The 22,611-nt window shown below is 44.9% G+C and overlaps 1 protein-coding gene across 1 annotated transcript in view; it reads right to left on the reverse strand.

Moving 5' to 3' along the window:
* The window catches only part of ERBB4 (erb-b2 receptor tyrosine kinase 4), a gene marked incomplete at its 5' end in the record, with an annotated part of 657,878 nt that overhangs the window by 389,972 nt on the left and 245,295 nt on the right, over positions 1–22,611 (reverse strand). The window contains one exon of the mRNA XM_082483856.1: positions 20,821–20,972. Within this exon, the coding sequence (XP_082339982.1) occupies positions 20,821–20,972 (152 nt within the window). The remainder of the gene's footprint in view (positions 1–20,820; positions 20,973–22,611) is intronic.

Genomic DNA, 22,611 nt, shown 5'->3' on the forward strand with positions numbered 1-22,611 from the left:
ATCTCGCAGGTTTTCTGGAGAAGGATTCTCAATACATATATATATATACACACATTAAAAAAAAGAAAAAAAAAAAAACACCAAACACAAAACACGCTAATGTTGCAGACTTCTTTTGCACAACTCCCCAGAGCTTTGCCGTGCTAACTGGCTGTGGGCCACAAGAAAAGTCTTTTCAAGACGTACCAAAGCTACATTTATCTTGCTCCTGCTTTATATACCCAGAACAGTTTTCACAGATGACACTTGATGCAAAACATTTTAATGGACTATAAATTCTGCCATCTCTTCTACGCTTGCTCCAGGCTCCAGTTAAATACGGCAAAGAAGAACCATTTGTACGTAAATAAATTATTCTTCTATGGATAAAACCAGTCAAAGTGGGAGATCGGATCCAGTTCAATTAGTGCCTTCATGACAGTAATGAGAAATAAACTCTACCATGACCTACCGTAAATCTAAGAGAAAAGGCTCCAGTAGGGACTTAGCAATTCCTGGGCTAATTGTACATAATTAAACAATGTAACAGCACCATTGACAATAATTTCAATGAAATTCAATGATACACTTTTACTAATTTTATTAAAACATCTGTGATCTTTGTTTTGTTTCATTTATTATATTTCTTACAGAAGCAAGAGCTCTTTTCAGTACAACAAAAACCGACTTGCATTTTTATGAATAACTTGTTCCCTTCAAATTTTAACCCAGCAAAGAGAAGGCAGATTTGATAAAATGCTGTGAAAAAAATCTATCCTTATTAGGTTGGAGAAAGTTTTCAAAGAATAAACATATCAGCATGGGGGAAAAAAGATCAATTTTTGGTTGACCAAAGTAAATTAAATATTAATCTTGAATGTGGCAAGTAGCTCCAGTTGGGGAGGGAAAGGAAAAACACACTTGAAAAAAAAATCAAGGTGCTCATTGTTGTGCATTTTACCAGAACGTATTATTTAAAACAAATTAACAACTTTTTTGCTTAGGGCTGAACAAAAAAAATTCAATTGTCACAGAGCAACATTTTCCAGAATGTTTGTTTTGATGAGAAAAAAGAAAAAAAATCTCTCTTGGGTCAACCCAAAAAGACTTTCCTATTTCTTTCCCAGTTCGATCACCAAGCTGAAGTGTCAAATATTTGCATGGCTCTGGCTTTTACAGGAGTTTGCTTCTCCTGGTTGAAAATTCTCCTTTCCAACCCTCCTCACTCAGGTGACTGCTGTCACTACTAGGTCTCTCACTTATAAAGCATCATCCATTACCTTTTTTCCTCATTACAAAAGCTTTATCATCTACAGCAGGACAAATACTGATGAAACATCCTTTCAATGCCAGCAAAAGAGCACCTACTCCCCAAGCTCTGCTCCAGCTTAACAAGATTAAACCCCATCACAGAGATGCCACGAAGCCATGAGCAGAGGTGCTCACGCTCATCTCTCCAGCATGTTTTTCCCCAAAGGTGCTGGGCTGGGTATCGCCTCAGTTTGGCCCCAGTGATGACTTTCAGTTAACAGCCCCAACAGGGCACAGTTCCCCAAGGCTCTGATGTGGGCATAAAGAGCTCAGTTGTAAAGCTAAAATAGAATAATTCGTTTGACTTTACCAGGGAAATAGGATTTCCTCATTCACTCTAATACTTGCTGTATAGTGTATATGTTTCAGCCTGCACTAGTGGTCCTCAGAGGTTCTAAAGAAAAACAGCCATCTGGTTTAAATTTGCCATTGCTCCAGCAGGTAAGTTTTAGAGGTCTCCCGTAGAAGACTTAAAAAAAGGGGGAAAGCCCTGAATGAAAACAAGAGGAATCTTAGAGGTAAGGATGATTATGCACCTTCTTATATTTCTAGGATGAAAATCTCTGCCGGCCACCCAGAAGAGGAGCAGGAGCAGGAGCAGAGGTCTTAATGTAAGACAGAAAAAACCTGTGCTAAAGGTGAACAGGCAGCTTGGATGAGAGCCAGAACGAGATTAGAAGACCTGGATTTCTGCGTCTAAAAAGGCTTTCCAGACCCAAATCACAGGCAGGAGCAAAGCTGCCTGTTACACACAGTCAGATACCAGGTTTGCTGGGATCCCTGGGAGAAAAGTCTCTGCTTGGTCATCATGTTGTGCAAACCATGGAGCGATCCGGTAAGTGCTCTTTGGCAGAGGGCAAAGGGGTTTCACACTGACAGCCCCAATATAAGGGCTTGTGGTTTGTCTCCCCTTGTATTTAGGGAAACAGCACATTCGTCCTACTCTTCCTCCTACCAGCCTTGTCCCAGCTCGCCCAGTTTATTGTGTTTCTTTGAAGAGAACAGACCTCTGGGGAAGAGTATAAAGAAAAAAAATCACAATCAGTCATCATAAAAATTAACAAAAATAAAGCAAAAAGCAAGATTGCCCACAACAGCTGGCAGCTTTTCCTCCTACGGTAACCTCTGTCGGCTGCACCACACAGATCTTCCACTCTCTCTCCTTATCTTGCAAAGAAAGCCAGAAAAATGAGCAGACATCGAAGAGGAGGAAAGAGAAACTGAAGCTCAGAAATAATAGGCAATGAATCTGAAATTTGAAGAACAGCCTTTTTTTTCGCTGGTAGTATGGTTCCAAGCAGCGTGGGCTTGTAAAAGTCTAATCACTTCCCATCCAGCTCATCAATCACATGAGGGAACCGGCCCCTCACACAACAAAGTGAGCCTCAAATTGGCTTCCACCAATAATAAAAGGTAGCGGTGAAGGACAATCCCTTCAGAGGATTGTTTAATAAATCTTGTCTAGACAGGCAACGCAAGAGAAATGGAAAAGATTTCTTGGAAGACGGTGGCCATTCAGTCCCATCCCACTTACGTTATTGATACATGCTTGTTGCAACCGGTACTTTAATGTGAATTTTCATATTTTGATTCTTGTTATTCAGCATCATCCAAAATTAAACATTAAACTTTAAATATTTTAAAACAGGTGAAAGTAGTAATTGAAGCGGATGGAAATTGCACGCTGGTGCTATTCCTGCGGCGTGTGCTTGCCTGGCTGCAAAAATGCCAAAGAGACACTGTTGCTACTCCTCTGTTTTCAGCAGTTGCTGACATTTTACTGTAATTTATTCTTATTTTCTCCTCTTCTTAAAAATAACAACATCACTACTATTCTAATAATAAACCAACAGATCTCACATCCAAAAGACCTTTCAGTAGAGGACTATTTCTGCCAGCAAAGAGTGTCTAAGCTCGGCGCACACAGACGGCTTGTGAAGCGTACACTGTATAAAACCCAACCAGCTGCTCATCACGTTACGCTCAGCGCTACATTACCCTTTGGTTTCTTAGTCATAATTTTTTCCATCGGTAGCCTGTCCTTTCCAATGCAGGGGCCCAACTGTCAGCTACCAGCAAAAATCCCATTCCAGCCTGTATTTGGTGTATTTTTTGATGGCTTCCTCCTCCCTCCTCCACTTTTATCTGTCAGAAGCGCTAAAGACTCCCACAAGCCATAAAGTGTTTCTGACATTCATGGCTTTTAGATCCCGTGTTTCAAAGAACTGCTGAAGGTTATGTTGATTAAGCCCAAAGACGTATTTCTAGAAAGCTGTAGCTTAAATAAAAAAAGGTGTTTTGCTGTCACAGTGATCAGCCAAAACTGCTACTGAACCAGAGCATATGGGAGCCGAAAGCCATCAGAGAAACGTGTGATGTTCCAGGCTGCTAAGATTTGCTCTCTCCAGCAGAGATCAGAAGCAGCAAGAAAGCAGAAAAGGCACTTAGCTCAATTAAAAAATAAACAAATAAAACAAAGCCTTGCATTGAGCGAGATGATGGCCAATTACCCGCCAGTTAAGCAAGGGGTAAGAAAAATCATTCCCTCTTGAAAGTGCTATCAGAAAAGAGCCCTTTTTGTTTTGTGAGAGCTCCAGAGGGGCACTCCGAGATGCCTCTGGAGGATGGAGCTGAAGATGTTTATTTAAGGAAACAAGAGGAGCCTTTGCTGGGAGCTCTCCTGAAACCCAAGATGAAGGCCTCCTTATTTTGCTTCTGAGAAGTGCCTGCTAACCAGACACAACAAGATTCATCCTTCTGGCAAATTAACATCCAGTGGACGCTGTCTGCAGCAGATCCGATAAATATTTGCATCCATTATGAATTCACGGCATGATGCAGCATTAAAATTTCATGGGAGAAGAAAAAATTAAAAATTGCTTAAGGAGCTGTTGGATTTGGGCTCCTTGCAGTTGCAGGGATAGTTGCAGGCGGCAGACACTGTAAAACTGCCAGTTGCTTCACCTAACAAAATTTCAGCCGTTATTAGACATAAAAAGATATGCAATTTCCTTTCAGAGGTCAGAGTTAAAACCCAACACTTAAGGTACAGTAGTTTAGCAAGAGCTTTAACAAACACCTAAAAATTTAAAAGGAGCAAAATGAAAAACCAGGACTACATCTCACAATGTGAAAGCACGTTTGGAGAAAGGTGACCTTTTATGGGAGAAGCTGAGGTGCAGAAATGCAATCAAAATAATTTCTTTTTAAACTGAAGTCTCAAGGAGTGTGTGAACTCTATTCAAAGTCATTTAAATAAATAGGAATTTTATAACTTCTGGCTGTGGGCTTAGCTGGCTCCATCGTGTTTGTGCAAGTGTGCTCAGATTACCTTATTTGAAATGGTTTCCATTCAGTGCTGATATTCTTGCGTTCAGATCGTCAGGCCGATGGAGCTGAGGACACCAGCCTCAGGACTAATGAGTGCTGTAAGGTCTCTTGGAAACAGCTGCTCCGCACCTCCCAACATGGGGCCATAAGAAACCACCCTAACAATGTTCCCCTCTCCCACCACTCTGCCTAAGGAGAAACAGAAAACTTCCTAATGCAAGTTGCTCCCAATACCACCTGAAAGATCTTTTTTCAGAAAATAAATATACCCATGGGTAGTTTTACTCCTCCCTGGTGCACTACAGTGCGTAGGCATCGGCAATGGATCTGCAGTGGGATCTCTACTGAGCAAATCGGGTATCTCATGCAGCTGTGATGGAAATCAAACAAGAACAAGCAACAATATCAAAAACATCAATCCACCTGCAAAACCGCTGGATGAAGAGGCATTTTTCCTGCCTCCAGCTGTTCCCTCTCCACCCAGCCCCAACACAGTTCTCCCAATGGAAGGGGGCATGGCCCTGCATGCCAGCTCCCAGAGCACCTCCTTGTTCCCAACAGCACCCTTGGGTTTCCTTGCACACTGTTCTCCTAAGTGGAATGTTTCTAGCAGAAGCTGGAAAAGATGACCAAAAGTGCACAGAGATGAGCTCACAGAAAAAGCTCCTGCTCACACCAGGAACCGCACACATTAAACCTTTGCGTACTAAAAGCATAATATTGAGGTCAATGAGCTGTAAACCCAGTATTTCCCATCGACACTGAATAAGGTTTTTCACTCCATCTCAGGACCACCAGAGAACACGACAAGCATACCGGGTCAAACAGTTGCGGCAGCAGGAACTGGGGAACTTTCCAATGGAAATCAGCATGCGATACCCGCATCACTGCAACCCACTGGGGGAAAAGCATACTTATTAATTACCTCTTCTATTAAATAAAAACAATACATTTTTGTCAAACACTACAACTACAAAGCCAAAGCAAAATGGTATTTTATCATTTTATCAAAATTTGCATCTTGGATACTTCCAGTCAGCTCTACGCTGCTCAGCCACACGTCTACCAGCAGAAGCTGAATCGATCCCAAAGCAGGCAATGGCAGGACCACTGCGAAAGATGCAAATATATGGATGTTGGTAGAGATTTAAATGTGTTGGACCTACTCTGCCCAAGGAAATGCTGGCTTGACTACTAGGAACACCTGTAGTGATGCCATTATTTCACAATTTTGGGACTTTGCTGTTTCATAAGCATAGTCTAGGAGCGCGCCGAATGAGCACACATCAGATTGATTTGTGTGAGGGGTCTTCACTGCAAACGAAGCAAAATTTCTCAATTTCAGTGGCCAGTAACAGAGAAATTTTTGATCAAAAGGCCATAATATTTTGATCAAAAGGCCAAGGAAAAGATGGTGTGAAAACACTTGCTTTGGAATGACTGATTTCCTTTCACGCAATACACATTGCTTCCCAACAGTCTCTAACGACACGTATTTGATTTTACATTTGATCAGTTTGAGTGATTTTGGTGTCACCCAACCAGGGACACTTATAGGCAGCGTGAGAAATAAATGCCCTTTTAACCACATTTTATTCTTACATATGCATTGTTCTGCTAAAATAATTCATTGTATCCTAATGAAATGAGCACAACTAGCTCCAGGAATGAATGAATACTCACTCCCCGGTGATGGGTATTTATGTGCAGGGACGGAGGGCCTGTAATGGAAAAATCTATCGTTAATGCCTGAACCCGTTTTATCTTCATTTCACATGATACAAGTGAACTGACTGTTGTTTTGGGGGTATAATTGATCTATAGCTGAAACAAATCAGCTCTGCAGCTAAGTGAGGAGATGAAGTAGTGGATAATCTGTAGTTTAAAACCAGCTGCTCTGCTGAGATCAAATGATTACTTTGGCGCTGAAATGATTAGCTGACAAGGAAGCGTGTTTCAGCATCCGCCATCATTACCGGGCACCGCTGCCACAACCTCCGGCCACGCTGATGCCGGGCACTGGAGCTAATCGACAGCACGACTGGGATCAGCTCACAGTTTGCTAAACCGATGGACCTCACCTGGCCCCAATTACAAATATCAGCATTTTCAGGAAACAAATAGGCAGAGGAGGCAGGGAAAGGAGGATACTCAGCCACCAGTCAGATGACTGTTACTGCAACAAATGCCAGCAAAACATTTTAGATTTAAGCTGCATGGCTGTCTCTGCTCTCTACAGTAGTTTTAACACAGCATAAATATTTGCAAATATTTCCCTCTTACTTCTCTCTGCTTGCACATCTTTTGACAATTATTGAGAACTGAAATTCACCCCATCCCTTTCTGCAGTGCCCTTCCACAGGGATTCCTGCAATGTCTAGTTTTAATAGGTTTCCCCATTTTAGGCAAGGTAAGGCAAGGGACCACCTGCTCAAGAGAACTGTCACACGAACAGGACAGAAATACAGGGAGGACACAGGTTTTTAGTTTCCTTTCCCTTTTCCCTAATCATCTCTGTGCTTCTAACTACAAGAGCCTTTTCTGCATTTAGCTCGCCGGCTCAGAGACTGTGAGGGTAGCCCATCTGGAAATTGCACTTTCTTCTTCCTTTTACCTAAACATTTGCCAGTCTCCAAAGAAATTACAAATTACAGCAATCTACAAGACCTATTAGGTCACGTTTTCCACACCCTTATCAAAGCAAGACAGTTACTTCCAACAGATAGATTTTCTTCTAGTTGACTACTCAGCGGGTTTGAAAGGAATCCAGTCACATCTGCTTCCCTCAGAGGTTATGCCACACTTTTGCAGAGACACCCATTATTCCCTGGATATTCATTATGGATTTTCCTTTCTTAGGCCTTCATTCCGCACCATACTTTTGAAGGATGAACTGTCATTATCATCCCTGAAGTATGTACTACACAGGGTTGTTACTTTTGATTTACAGCAGCAATATGACATGTGCCTCACCATCCCTTTCACTGTCCCTTGCTCTTCATCCCTTTCTGGAGGGGAAGCCAAAAAGTACAGAGCTGGGGGGCTCATTTCAGAAGCCCCTTTCCAAATTCAATGTAAGACAGGTCCTTTTAACTGTAAATGAACAATGCTGGTATGAAAAGGGTTTAAAGCAATGAAGTTCCACATCTCAGGCTTCCCAGTTTGGAGGCAGCAATATACTTGCAGGTAGCCTCGGTTTTCCTTGTTGTTTTTTTCACAGGTTGTCTCCTGCAGAAAAGCTCAAGCACTTCCACCATCACCATGATCATCCAGAATTATAAAGCAATTTACAATGCTTTACAGCTCATTTGTTGGCACTTAAGATCTGAATTAATCCCAAACCATCAGAAATCAGAATGAGTGGAAGCATCAGGCTCTGGCCACCATTCACCATTCTTGGACCACTTGGCTACGTCCCTTCCATCCTATTAAACCTGAACAGCATTTACTTTGAGGGTCTCTGGTCTTCATCTTGGACTTGTTAAGGTTTATTTTCTTAAAGCATGAGCATAAGCTCTCTTATGCAATGTATTTGTGGTATAACCTCTCTCTCCAGTGAGCAACATTAAGCCATTGCTCTTATTTTTCCTGCACATAACAGCACAGGCTTGTCAAAATTGGCATGATATTTCTACCTTGCCTTTTGACATTTTCAAGTTTATTATGTTCAGACAGTACCTCAAAGCACTTCATTCTTCCTCTCTGGCAGGACTAATCACGACCAAAGGAGGAAAAGAAACACTACGTGCCATTCCACACAGCATGCAGATGCTATTACCCTTCTACTTAACTTCAAACACAAGTACTAGAAGTCGATGAGACCAGTTGTGCTTAACCGCCTGCAGAAGTACTGCCATGAACTAGATCCCCGCCACTTTAACCAAAACTTCTCAATTCCACCTCTCTGTGATGATGTTGGACACCAGGGACATCTCACCTGAGAAGTCAGCGGTATTTGATTTCACACCCCACAGGATTCAGCATTCAGAGCTGGCACGCAGTTAACAGACATGTCCCTGCTGGCTGCTTGTTGGGTTGAGCAAACCCAACCTCAACTCCAGAAAGACACATCCACTGTCACCTCACTGGCCAGCTCCAGTCTCCATGGCTCCTTGGACCAGTCTCACACAACAGAGCGGCTTTTGCTAGGACACATCCTCGGGAACGCTTCCTTGACATGCTATTTTTGAGGTGGACACTCAGGAAGGCCAATTTCTGCCTCCACTCCAGCCTTCCTGGGTATCTATGCAGGATGCCTGCACGACACACGTGGGGCTGTAATTAGATGGCCCAGTGCTAGTATCAGGTTTGGGGTGGGAGTGTTGCTGAATGCTGCAATCTGCACAATTGTGCTGACATTTCTGAACTATAAAAGCCCTCTGGCACGCATCTACAGAGGAAACCTTTAAAATTGATCCAGTTTAGCACAAAAACTGTTGGCTAAGCCTCCATCCGTCCCTCTGCTCCTCCACCCCTTGACACAGCTTACAGCAAAAGACTTTACTTTCCCTTTCATACGGCTTTTAACAGCAATTCAAGCCCATTGATCCAGGATTCTGAGTCAGTGTATTACAATGCAAGATTATTCAGCTCTCTGACAGTCGGTTTGTTTAATTTCATTTTATTCCATAGTAAAATAGGATTGGAGGGAGGAAGGGCTAGAGGAAAAATTGGCAACATATCGCTTAAATGCTCAGGAAAACAGAAAAATGTCACTCAAAGGAAAGTATAAGATACTTCCACTTGGTGCAGGCTGGTATACCACAATTACATATGTATCTATATGCTTATCTATACCTCGCCTGTGTCTCCTGACTTCAATATCTGTTCCACAGAAAGCTTTGAGAGGGCAGGTGGACAAAGAGGAGAATAAATAAGCCTTAACAACACCTGAGCAAAGCTTGTCAGTGAACAGCATGAAATGGTGGAGTTTATGCCATCTCCTAGCTAGAGTTAAGACTAGGCTTGAAAACTCATTACGCTCACCATTTACATCAAATAACCTTTCTTTCTATGGTTCAAAGAAAACTACTCACTTGCTTTATAATCTAATAAATCCATTTATAATTTAAAAGCATTCGCAACTATTTTTTTTCTGTTGGTTAGTTTAACTTTACTCCATTGTTTGCTTTAGTCCAGCTTCAATTAGGCCAGCATTTCCTATCACATCGGTAGGGGAGAGGTTTACATTTACGAGAGTAAGATCATTAACAGCATAAGGTGGTTGAAAGGGAGGGCATAATTGGTTTCACTTGCCTAGAGGGAAGATCAGCCTCTAAGAGAAACAACACCTAATTAAGAAGGTTTGCAATGTTTTATTTTTAATAATGTCCTCCCTCTACTACCAGCGTTTTTATAGTACCCATCACAGCAGCTTCTGAGTTCTGGTTTAGCCACACGTATTTCGCAGATTTGCAGGAGCTGGCAGCGTCAGACCCCTTCGTGGACTGAGAGAAGGAAGTCAGATAAGACACTAAACAACCGGAAAAGAAAGAAATTCTTAGTCTGTATTTAATTTAAAAAAAATATCCAAAACCAAGCCTAGACAGAGCCATGAATCTCAACAGTTGCTTTTGTTTATGTTAAGAATTTGACTCCTGATCTGTATTTTCATCACCGATTAAGCTTCTGGGTGCCAGGACCTGTTGGAAAGCACAACCACTTGTGCCACGCTTAGCTGGCTGTGCACAGGCAAAGGCGGGTCATTCAGCAGACAAGCGAGGTGACAGTGCTGGCCCAGGCACTACCCTGGACCCACACAGTGCAGAGCCGAGCAGGAGGCTTACCCGCACCTCAAAGATCCCCAGCAGATGTTGCCCAAGGAGTAATGTGCTTCTACCAGCATGCATTGATCATGAAGGGAATGGCTGGGGTCAGCATGTACCCCCAAATACAGCCCTACATAGGAGGCTATTAGGAAGGGAACAAGATCTGTGCTAGAAAGGAGGAGGAAGAGAAAGGTCTTCCTGACTACTGTTGATGCTGCATGACCAAAGCACAGGAATGCATCCATTTTGTGGACTGCTCAACAGTTTAAGCAAAGAGCCCCGGGACCTGTTTGTGACATCCCCAGGCTGGTGGTAGACTTTGCCAAGCTCCTCTAAATGCTTTCCCCTACCATTAACGTCCTCCGCTTGCTGCCCAGGCTGAGTTGCTGCCAGCTGGCACCCATCCACCATGTCACCTCTGCCAAACCTCGAAAGCACTCCACCTGGAGCAGCAAACCCCACATCCTGGGCGTATTTTTGGTACTGAGGCCTCTTGCACCTCATAATCTCCCAGTAATGGAGCTGGGAAGGGGGTGGCAATACTGTTGAACGGCAAACATCGCTTGTGGCTGTGGCTGGCACCCCAGTGCAAACAGGAGTGCTCCCACGCCATGCCTCCCACATCCACCTGGGCTTGCAGGCACTTCCACAGCACCCAAAAGCTGCCAGAGGGGCTCGCGAAGTTCATCAGGACCAGCAAGACAGACAGCAAGAAAGACGCCACAAAGACCACTGGCAGTACAGCCCCTGGGTGTGGGGGAGCTGTCCCACATCACCTCCCCGGTGTTCTGCTCTGCCTAACAAAGGGTGGCTTCACCGCAACAACGAAAACAGTATAGCAAGCCAAAAGGATATTACTGATCTCGAGCATGTGCATAGGTCTGGGTTACCCTGAATAATTTAAGTCAGGCTTCTTTTATCTCTCTCCTGCTCCAGACTTGCTACCGCTGCCACGCACATGAATCAGACAGGCTTCCCGAGCGGCTGGAGTTGGGGTGCCTCCAGTACAATGGGAGCTGAAAGGGAAATGCTAGAAGACAATTTAAAGAGATTCCTTAATCATCCTGGACTTCAAATCTTTACGTCCCATCCCCACATGTGATACAGCCAAAGGATGCTCCCCCCAGCTGAAAGGGGCCACAGGCAGAGGCTGCAGGAGAGCCAGGGAAGCTCTTGGACCGCTGCCAACACAACAAAGGGGGAAACAAAGCTCCAAGTTGTACTCCGTCCTCCCGGAGTCCAGCGGGGGAGCCTCTCCAAATTCCCTGTATGTCGGTGTATGTGTGTCGGTGAAGGGCCTGTTGACTCCACCTGCTAGTCGCTCCACACAGATGACAGCACGTGTTTTATACAGCAAATTGATCACAGGGAAGCAGACACAAGGGAATGTAGCTGCTTGTGCCTCCAGCGGCTTTGGCAGCACTCCCAAGAGCAAGGCCTGCAGCAGACGGGACATGAGGAACAGCCTAGTAATGTCCCCAGCAGGCCCAGGCTCCCCAGAAAAGGGCATCATCTGCAGCCCTCCTCCATTACAACCTCCTCAAGAAAACGCTTCCTGGGGGGCCGCAGGCACCTGGCACACACAGAAGCAAAGGGCCACTTCACAGTCCAACCCTGCGCCAAAACAAGCCTGCATCTCCACAGCACGCGACTCTCCTAAACACAAGTGCTTATTTCAAACTGTATCTTTTGTACAAAGCCACCAAAAATAATTGCTAAATTAATGGGGCAATAGCTAATGTACATATATTTGGTTATGGCTTGGCAGACCCACTCGAGGATTAATTGTATATTAATTCTCTTCTATGTTTGTTTTGCAGAAGCTAAAAATGTAATTCAAGTAGAAGAACACCAGCTTGCAGAGTCTTTAAGTTCCTCTCAGCCGAAAGCAAAAGCCAAACTCCATTGCAGAGCTGATCTGGGCTGCCTGCCGGTAGGGAAAGAACAAGAGGGGAAAGAGAGGTTGCGCAAGTGGGTTTTTCAGTTGTTTTTAGGGACAGGAGGTTGGTGTTGTGTATGTAAGAGAAAGCAGCCTCCTAGCCTAGTTATTCTGCTTGTTGCAACGCCCGGAGCAGCTATAAAAATAAAAGAATAGGGCTGGGAAGAGTATAAAACCAGAGTCAAAATCTGGCTATGGGGAGCTAGCAAAAGTATGAGCTGCTTGGAGAGATGAAGATGCTGGGTTTGCAAACAACGTTAAAAAAAGGCTGTGCAAAAGCCGGACAGAAATAGGTGCACAGCAGGCGAGGCCACTACAGCAGGGTAAGGAGGAGGTGTAAGGTGAGGAGAGGGCTTGGGGTCACCCCTCAAGGCTCTGCAGCTCCACCGAGGTCTGGTGGGAGGGAGCAGCCACGGCAGCACAGGGGTGGCAGAGCAGGCGCCAGGCGGCTGTTAGCCACCCGGGTTTATTTGCGTCCCAGAGTAGGCAAGTGTAGCCAGGTGCAAGGGGTAATGGTTGGCAGAAAATCGGGGAGGGAGGCAGATGGGAAGCTGGCGGCCACGCAGGCAGCTTCAGGGGGGAAGGAAGGGGAGATGTGAGCAGGGTCCCTATTCTGCTGTGCTGCATCTAGCAGAGATGCACGAGCAGCAGCTAGAGGCTTACACCAAAGAAGCCTTGGCAGAGGCACAAATTGAGTGGTACCACATCCTGTATTTACCAAAAATGGGTTGAAACCAGACAGGCTGTTGAAAAGGGGTTTCTGAGCATCCAAGGAAGGGAGGCACAGAGGCAGTGCTACAAGGACATACCTGTATTACAGGTGCCCGACTGGGACAGCACAGGAAAGCAGATGCTGCGAAGACACGGATGCTGTCTTATCAGCGTATCATGAAGGGGGAAAGCAACTGAAGCACCAAAATAATGTAACAGCTCTGATCACGTTTAGGCCACAAAGAACTGAAGGCCTTTTACCTACCAATTGTGGAGGCTCTGGGAGTGGTGGGGTTGGGATGGAGCTGGGTGAAATTATCTTGGGGACTATGTGGTACATAATACTCATCTTCAATAGCAGGGACCAGGAACCAACCATCCAAGTGCTGTCCCACACATCAAGGATCGAGGGCAATGTGAACACTGCTGGTCTGTTAGCGGCAAGGGAGACAAGCAGGACAGCACGATGTTTCAAGAGGGGGCGAGGGCTGCTTTGGAAATGCATTGGAAACGCTGATCCCGGCCCTGAGGTTGGTGGAACTGCTCGATTTGTTGCCACCACCTCACCAATTACCGTACCAGCGTCTGGCACCCTGCTCTTCCCTGCTGCTGCGGCATGCATTTGCCATTTAACTACCTGCTTCTGAACACAGGACAGGTCTGGAAGACCCTAAAAACCTGGGCTGTTCCTCACCTTGGCAATCAATACACACTGGCCATTTTGAGACCAGTTTAAACCGCTGGGATTGTTTTAAGCTACTGTTTCTTCAAAAGCAATGGGAAATGGCAGAAGAAGCTGTCCTCCTAGAGGAGAGCTGTATCACACGTGCTTTTTGCAATTAGCCTCTGCTCCCATTCCACCCTCTGAGTTTGGAATTTAACAAACCTTAAACACAGCTTGGGTTCATCCAACACAGTTGGCAGCTGATCACAGCTGGTGTAAAACATTTTGCCCATGCTGGAACCATGGCCCAGCATGCCGCTTGCCTCTTGTAACCCACACAGCAGAGAAGTTGTGTTTATTGCTGCATGCACAGGATGCCCTATCCAGGTTTACACAGCAAGTTGGAGGGGTCCTCTTTCCATCTGGATTTGTGCGGCACACACAGCCCTGCTCCTCATGCCGCTGCTGGCACACCATTAGGTTCTTTATGCTTCCATTTTCTAATGGGTAAGGTCCTGGGAGAGCAATTACAAATACATAAATATACGTATTTGATTTCCAGGCTTGTAATTACCTGGAGGCCACTTTGCCTCTTGCCAGCCAAGGACAAAACACATGCTGGCAAGGCTATCCTGATGCAACTTACTGTGGGACAAATCCTACAGGGTAGCTTTGCCCAGCAAAACCCTCCAAAATCCCCCTGCTAGTATAGGACCAGACTGCAATGTCTTCCAAGCACTTCTGGGAAAAATCCCCTTCCACATAGGCACAGCCACCCCATAGCCTCTTTCTGGGGACTCCTGACAGACACTACACTTCACACCCCACTCCCTTTCTGCTGAGCTGAGACCTTACTGAATCACGAATCACGGAATTTTCAGAGTTGGAAGGGACCTCTAGAGATCATCTCGTCCAACTCCCCTGCTAAGGCAGGATTGCCCAGAGCACATTACTCAGGACTGCATCCAGGCGGGTCTTGAAAATCTCCAGAGAAAGGGACTCCACAACCTCCCTGGGCAGCCTGTTCCAGTGCTCTGTCACCCTCACCATAAAGAAGTGTTTCTGTGTATTTGAACGGAACTTCCTGTGTTCTAACTTGTGCCCATTGCCCCTCATTCCGTCACTGGGAACCATTGAAAAGAGCCTGGCTCCATCCTCCTTCAACCCACCCTTTAGATTCTTGTACGCCATAATAAGGTCTCCCCTCAGCCTTCTCTTCTCCAGGCTAAAGAGTCCCAGCTCTCTCAGCCTTTCCTCATAAGGGAGATGCTCCAATCCCTTAATCATCTTAGTTGCTCTTCACTGGACTTGCTCCAGCAGTTCCCTGTCCCTCTTGAACTGGGGAGCCCAAAACTGGACGCAGTATTCCAGTTGTGGCCTCACCAGTGCCGAGTAGAGGGGGAGAATGACCTCCCTCGACCTACTGGCCACACTCTTCCCTATACAGCCCAGGATTCCATTGGCCTTTTTGGCAACAAGGGCACATTGCTGGGCCATGGATAATTTACTGTCTACCACGACCCCCAGATCCTTCTCCTCAGAGCTACTTCCCAGCAGGTCCGCCCCTAACCTATACTGGTGCCTGGCATTCTTCCTCCCCTCCCTGAAGCCTGTCAGCTGGGAAATAAGATACCATTTTGCTGCAGAAGAGGATGCAGAGCTGTGCTGCCAGGCCTTCAAGGAGCCATACGTATCATCAGAGTGATCTGCTGAGCAAACTGGACAAGGCAATACCCTCCTGTCTCTGTACTCCCCTTCCTGACATGTCTATTCAGACTGCATGCTCTCTTCTGTGCCCACGTCTCCACTGACCTCTGCCACCAGAGTTTTCAGAAGGGTCTGCTTACACCTGTTTTGCTAAAAAAAGACCAAAAAACTTTGAAAAAAAAATAGAGGTTTTTTTGGTTGTTTTGGTTTTTTTGTGTGTGGTGTGTGTGTGTGTGTTTGGTTTTTGTTTGTTTGTTTTTTAAAATCAGAAGCAGCTCTGAATGCCTAGGGGCCAGGCAGCATGGTTTGAAAGCAACTCTTCCTATGACTGCTCTGACGGTCCTCCCACCTTGGAGGGGTCTGCCTGACCCAGTCTTCCTCAAAGGCTATAACACAACCAGAAGCAAAAATACATAAAACCCAAACCCCCAAATTCCATCTGCCACAAAGTCTAATTGTGATGGCAAGGAAAATGATAAGTACGGGGCTATACGCCTTTGCAGTAACCGTAGCGGCTCTAAAGCTGCCCACCACGAAACACCCACTCCGTTAAGTGGCAGGCAGATAGCTGCCAATGTAGCTGTGGCTGAGGGTGCTACAGAGGCACTATAGAGGTAAATGAAAAAAGAATTTATAAAGCGGTGGTAGATCATTTTCAAAGGCTGTTGATTGCAGTTAGAAATAAGTTTCATAATCATTTGGGAGAGTTATTGCAGAGAACAGCACAGAACTCTGGTTATGTCTTCAAAAATAAACAATCTGAATTGGTAAAATAAAATCCAGACACAAGAAGACAATTTACTGACTGTGAATTGCTAAAAGCCTGGGGATTAGTCAAAGATAACTCTCGTTTACCAAATGTGTTTAACAGGACAAGAGTGCTTGCGGAAGATTGTTTTGTGGTATACTAATTGTGTATTTTACTTCGAAAATTGAATACGGAGATGCTATTAAGAAATAAGAACCGTCCACAATACAAACTGTCAGCTTTGCCAAGTAAAAGTAAAATAGCTTGCTGCTTCTGAAACCAAATAGTCGTTTGCAATATAAACCAGTGTACACGACCTGAGCTTTTCTCAAGATTTTTTCTTAAATCCAAACCAGGAAAATAAATCTCAGCTCTAGCCCTGACGAGACTCAAAACACGCACCAGCTCAACCAGCTTATCTAGTTTCACGGGGCAAGCCCCAGTGCAAAAACCTGGCCTGTGCAATTAGTTGAAGGATGCCAGTTGCTCGGGAAGCACTGGGAGATGGAGCCCGACCCCTTCCCACACCATCACTGCCGACTTGCTGGGTGAGCCTGGACATGCGACAGAGATAAGGGAGCTCTCAGGGTCTGTATTCCACCCACTTATTTGTCCTGCCCAGTTCAGTCATGCTCTTGGAAACAGTAAGTACCTTCTCCTACTGAAGCCTACGGACAGACTACCTCTGCCACAACAGGGAGGCGCTACTGCAGCTGCAATGCGGTACATTAACCTTAGCCTCATTTCATTGCCAAAGCTTGTAGTAGTGGGACTCAGATGACTGAATTACCCCCGTGTACATTTTTTGTCAGTAGGTTGAGTCTCAGAAGAATAACAAAGAGAACCGGCTACCAGCCCACAGTCAGAAACAGGTTGCTTTTCCCAGCACTCAGGCTTAGACACTCCTTTCCTGTGCCAGGACTCCTGTTGCGGCCACGGTGCAGGGAAGCACCAAGCAGCAGGAACACAGCTGGTGGAGCTGGAGGGTAGGACAGATAGAGGACAACTTCACACTGCACTTGCTCACCCTTGTTTTGGCCATCCACAGTCAAGCAATACGAAGACTGTTTTTGCTTCTGGTTGTGTTATATGTAAAACTAAACCGGCAGATTGGTACTCCTGTTCTGCACACATATGAAAATTATAGGAAAAAAATCACTTCTTACATGAATGAAGCTCCTCATGACCTTAAAGCCATGCACTAGGCTGGCAGGCCTAGAGGTTTAAGGGGTTGAGCATTTCATTCAGGTGACAGGCAGCCCTTTTCAGTCTTAATCAGCAGATATCCAGAGAGTGAACTCATAGACATAAAGCAAATCTACTTAGGGAATAAATGTCTGAATAAGTACGAGAGATGGGATGCTGATCTTTTAATGTTTCTCTGCAGGGTAAACAAAATTATGTTGGGTTTTTTTTTCCACTTCAATTCATTTACGATATTTGTCTAATATTCCATGATAAAAAGGCTCAGCATGCCTAGTCTTCCCTCTGTCCCAGAGCAAGATGCTCCCCAGCTAAGCTGAGCACTACCGAGAAGGCAGGCAGGCACACAAAGCCGTGGTACTCATCGGCCAGAAGTGCAGATAACCCAGGGATAAGTCAACTGCCTATTTGATGTCCATTTGGTAAAGAAAGAGGACAATTATTGCAATAGAGACTGTGAAAAAATGGAGCAGACTGGAGGAGCATCATCTTGCATGATGAGTTCACCATAGAATGGGTTGGGTTGGAAGGGACTTTAAAGATCATCAAGCTCCAAACCCCCTGCTGTTGGCAGGGACACCTCCCACTAGACCAGGTTGCTCAAAGCCCCATCCAGCCTGGCCTTGAACACTGCCAGGGATGGGGCATCCACAACTTCTCTGGTCAACCTGATCCAGTGTCTCACCACCCTCAAAGTGAAAAATTTCTTCCTAATATCGAATCTAAATCTACCCTCTTTTCAGTTTAAAACCATTACCCCTCATCCTGTCACTACACTCCCTGATAAAGAGACCCTCTCCGCCTTTCCTGTAGGCCCTCTTTAGGTACTGGAAGGCTGCTATAAGGTGTCCCTGGAGAGTTCTCTTCTTCAGGCTGAACAATCCCAACTCTCAGCCTGTCTTCAGAGGATAAGTGCTCCAGCCCTCTGATCTTTGTGTCCCTCCTCTGGACTCTTCCCAACAGGTCCACATCCTTCTTATGTTGGGAGCTCCAGAGCTGGACACAGTACTCCAGGTGGGGTCTCACTCATCCCTGGTCTCTACTTGGACGTTGAGCTGCTGACCACAACTCCTTGAGTGCAACCATCCAGCCAAATCCTTACACGAGTGGTCCATTGTCAAATCCATGTCTCTTCAATTTAGAGACAAGGATGTTGTGCCAGACAGTGTCAAAATTTATTTAAGTCCAAGAGAGACAAATAGTGTTCCTTTTAGTTATCTCCCATCTGCCACCTTCATTTGGCCATTAAAACAATTTTTTAAATGGTAACACAAGCAATACTGCCTAACTAATGAATGTTGAATTATCAGTGTAAATATGCCAACATTTATTTATTTATTTGCCTCACCAAGAACGTGTTCTCCTCTGTTTGGTTTTCTGTTTTAATGACTACAATTTATCATATTAACTACACTTCCAGTTTGCTGGGTTTTGTCTCAAGTTCTGCTTTTTACTGAGACATGTGCAAGACAGCAGTCTCAGGTAAGAGAAGTAATAAAAAAGCGATAGTAAGTCACCAAAAAGCACAAGTGACCGAACTACCTTCATTTACTACACAGGGCCCTTCTTTCTTCCTCTCATTCACTGATTTTACTGCAAACTTTCAACCAATATTTTACTCTGCTTATAGCAGCTCTCCGCAAGGAACGTTAATTCCCTGACTTCCAAATAATTTTCTTCCCCTACCAAACAGCAGGCAGCCTAAGTAGGAAGGAAAGCCAAAGCAGGAGAACCATCTATGATGAATTCAAGCCTTGCACAATAGCCCAGTCAGGAGTTTCAGGAGGCATTTGAAACTCCAGTGATGCCTGAATCAGTGCAGGGATCCTTCCTGCGCAGGAGGTATCTATCTGCTGCCTGTCTAATGTGGTGGGAAACCAGTTAGTCCAGCTGCACCAAGGCTGTATCTATTTCAGAGCACAAGCATATGTGTTTTTCCCACCTGTCACAACTGTGAAATGTATAGATGGCATTTACTTCCTAGGCATTCGTCACTCAAATTAACAGGCAACCTGTTAGTCTGAGTGCAATTAGCGCCCCAAACTTTACTCCAGACGTATCTGGTAGCTGAAATTTGCTTGCAGATCTTCAAGCAGCCTGGTGTACACTTTGAGTAAATACAGGCCAACATGTAGAGTGGAAATCCTGTGAAATCCCCAACAAATGTAACATGAAGCAAAGCTAAACACGCTGTTGGAGAATCTGCTCTGCCTTTGTTAGAAACCATAATGGAATGCTCACAATTTTACAAACTGAAATTGAGCACTAGGTTCACCCGAGACCTGGCAAACCTCATGACAGTGTAACACAACCTGACAGAGCTGACTCCTGACGCCCTCTTCCTGCTGTCAGATTTAAACCTGCCACTCCCCCTATGTGCTTTTTATGAAAATGCCAGTTACATACAGACACGCATCTTGAAAAATGACACGAGCGTTTTGCAGAAGTATATGCAAGCAATACCATATGATACGAGTGGTGTAAACCCTTATCTGTGTCACAGCTTGACTTCTTCTATTGCAGAACATGACCAGCACAGCCTGTACCCATACTGCCACAGGCTGCCTTTTCTACTGTGGCCCTCATACCTACATAGTAGTTCTTCCATGTTGCAGCCACATCATCTATGGCATCCTCAGATGCCCACCTGAGTGCAGTGGATCACTCCTTTGCGGATTATTTCTTCAAACATAACCAGTTTTGAAACACCAAATAACAATGGGCTTAAATTCTTTTTAATTCAGCATTCGCCTTTCCTTCCTTGTGGTTGCTGGCATGTTAACAAGGAATGCACAAACCACACCGAAACATTCCTCAACAAATCCAAAGGCCAAAAGCTTGATATTTACTCAAAGTAAGGAGGGCTGAGGGAGTGCACAACCCAGGTTCCATGGTGGCAGGACAGCCTTCATCTATCACAGACTTCCTCTGAATGCTGGAGACTCAATTAGGCTCATAACTCCAGTCTTGTACACAAAGAGGGTTACATGTTCATTCAGCAATCACTTTTTTTCTTCTTTTTCTTAAATGCTCTGCAAACGTTGCCCAGAGTTCTTCCCTTGCTTAGTCTATCAATCAGTCCAGGTATAGCATTTTATTAGGATTAGCTTCTCCAAGCGTCCAGTGCTTATCTGCATTATACTCTGACCTTCCTAAACCCTGTCTTACCTGCTCCGTACCTGCTGGCAGTACACAGTGATAGAGACCTACAAGGTGTCACCTTTCTGTGTAGTGACATGGTTTTCTCCCCCAAGTCCTGGATAAATCTAAATGACGCATACTCAGAGCATCTGTCACAGCAATGACATTGCTCTTGTTCTCTGCACATCTGTGACATTTTATTATCCTCTTATAATATTGCAGTGGAGCTGGTGGGAAAGAGAGCTGTCCTTCTCCAGCCCAGTAACGTAGCTACTCCCCTAAACACAGAAGACAGAGGGAAGGAAAAAAGATTTCTTACCCGTAGGAAGGAGAGGTCTCGGTTGTGCTCAATGCTCGTGATTTCCAGATTGCCCATAACTACCTCGCAGTTCTCATAGTACTTGCGCAGGGCCCGATACTGCTGCTCCAGGTCAGAGAGGGAGCTCAGCTTGTTCTCAGTGCCAGCACACACTGCAAGAAACCACAGGACAAACAATCAGGATGAGTGCGGAAGAGGGGCACAGGAACAGGGAAGGAAAGTTTGTATACAGGGATACAAGTAATTTTAACAAAAATCCTGAATTATTCATGAGATTGGGTGCTGAAAAAACCCCCCAAAAACACAACCCACCAGCACAAGTTACTTGCATATCAGTAGTTGCGATAGGAAGGTACAAACATGGTCCACGATCATCTCAGCAATTTAAGCAAAACTCACCAAATGAGATGAAGTGCTGGTATTTACTACCAAACACAGAAAGGCTGAAAACACAGAAATGCAGGAAAAATGCAAAACTAGTTGACCCCAGAACCTAAAGGGCCAAACCCAGGTCTCAGTGAAGTCACTACTAGTTCTGCCAACGACAGAATTGCACACTGAACAGGGATGCGCCAATCACAGACTAAAGGACATAAGCCTGGAGAGACCCATGCATCCAAGCTGACCTGGGTATTCCAACATTTTCCCTATTCAGCTGATGCTCATAATGGTCTGTTGGACAAGCCAAGAACAACCTGACCAGAAGGCTTATACCCAATGTTGTTTTCCCCATCACTTTCCTTAAGACCCCAGCTCTTCCCAGCTTTATGCAATTAAATAGGAGAAAGACAATAGCAAAAAACACATTGTCTTTCCACAAGTCACCAGACTGGACAGTGGAGATGTGTCAGATGAGTTAGGAAACACCATCCTAATACAGTCAGTTTTCAGAAGATGCCCTTCAATATATACTATTCTGTTCTAAAGTTTAAAGTCCAGTTCAAAGCTACTGCAGAATCACAGCTCAGCTCAGTCTATTAGCTTGTCGTGCATCAAGCAATGACAAAAATTAATGTGGGAAAAAAACACAGAAGCAGCATTTTACAACAGCATTTTTTTATGCAGCACTCAGCCTGCCAGGACAACAATGCTTCTTAAATGGTCAAGTGAAGGGCTGGGCTTTTTTTATTTTTTTTTTTTTTTGCTTGCACTTACTTTTCCTCTCTACCAATAGCTTGTGGGTTGTTCTTATCTGTGAGCAAATTAATCTGAATATACCCAAACTTTTGAAGTGGGCATTATATTATGCAAAACACGAGCCAGACCAGAATAGCATTTCTGGAGTCATTCCCATTCCTGGATTAAATCAATACAAACAAAACTCTCCATGACTGGAGGCGTAATCAGTAAAATTGGCCAAAATATGCTCTTTTGAATGATGCGGGTCCTTTTTATAAATATCAAAAGTAATTAGGTTTTTGAGTACTAGTATTATTGACTGTTTACTTACTACACCCCCCCCTCTTTTTTTTTTTAATAAAAATGGGAACAATTCTCATCTCTGTTCTTTGCTGCAGTCTCTCTGCTGCAGAGCAATCTGCTCTTGTGCCGGGGTGATTCGAACTTCAAGCAGCCTCTTGGCGAAGGGCTTCGGGAGGCAGCCAGAAACCCACAAACTGCTCAAAGTTTTCTCCCAAGGAAAATCACTCTGCCCTGAAAATGGCAGCAGAAATCTGTTCCCTCCTGAACTGTAACTCCCCACCAGGGAGGGACAGCAGCGGCTGGTTTCATGGTGAGCCATTCACAGGATGAAGGTTGTTTCAGATCCTTTTCGGGTTTTGTGTTTCCAGC

Source organism: Vanellus vanellus (assembly GCF_965231255.1).
Source record: "Vanellus vanellus genome assembly, chromosome: 5".
NCBI classification, from domain to species: Eukaryota; Metazoa; Chordata; class Aves; order Charadriiformes; family Charadriidae; genus Vanellus; species Vanellus vanellus.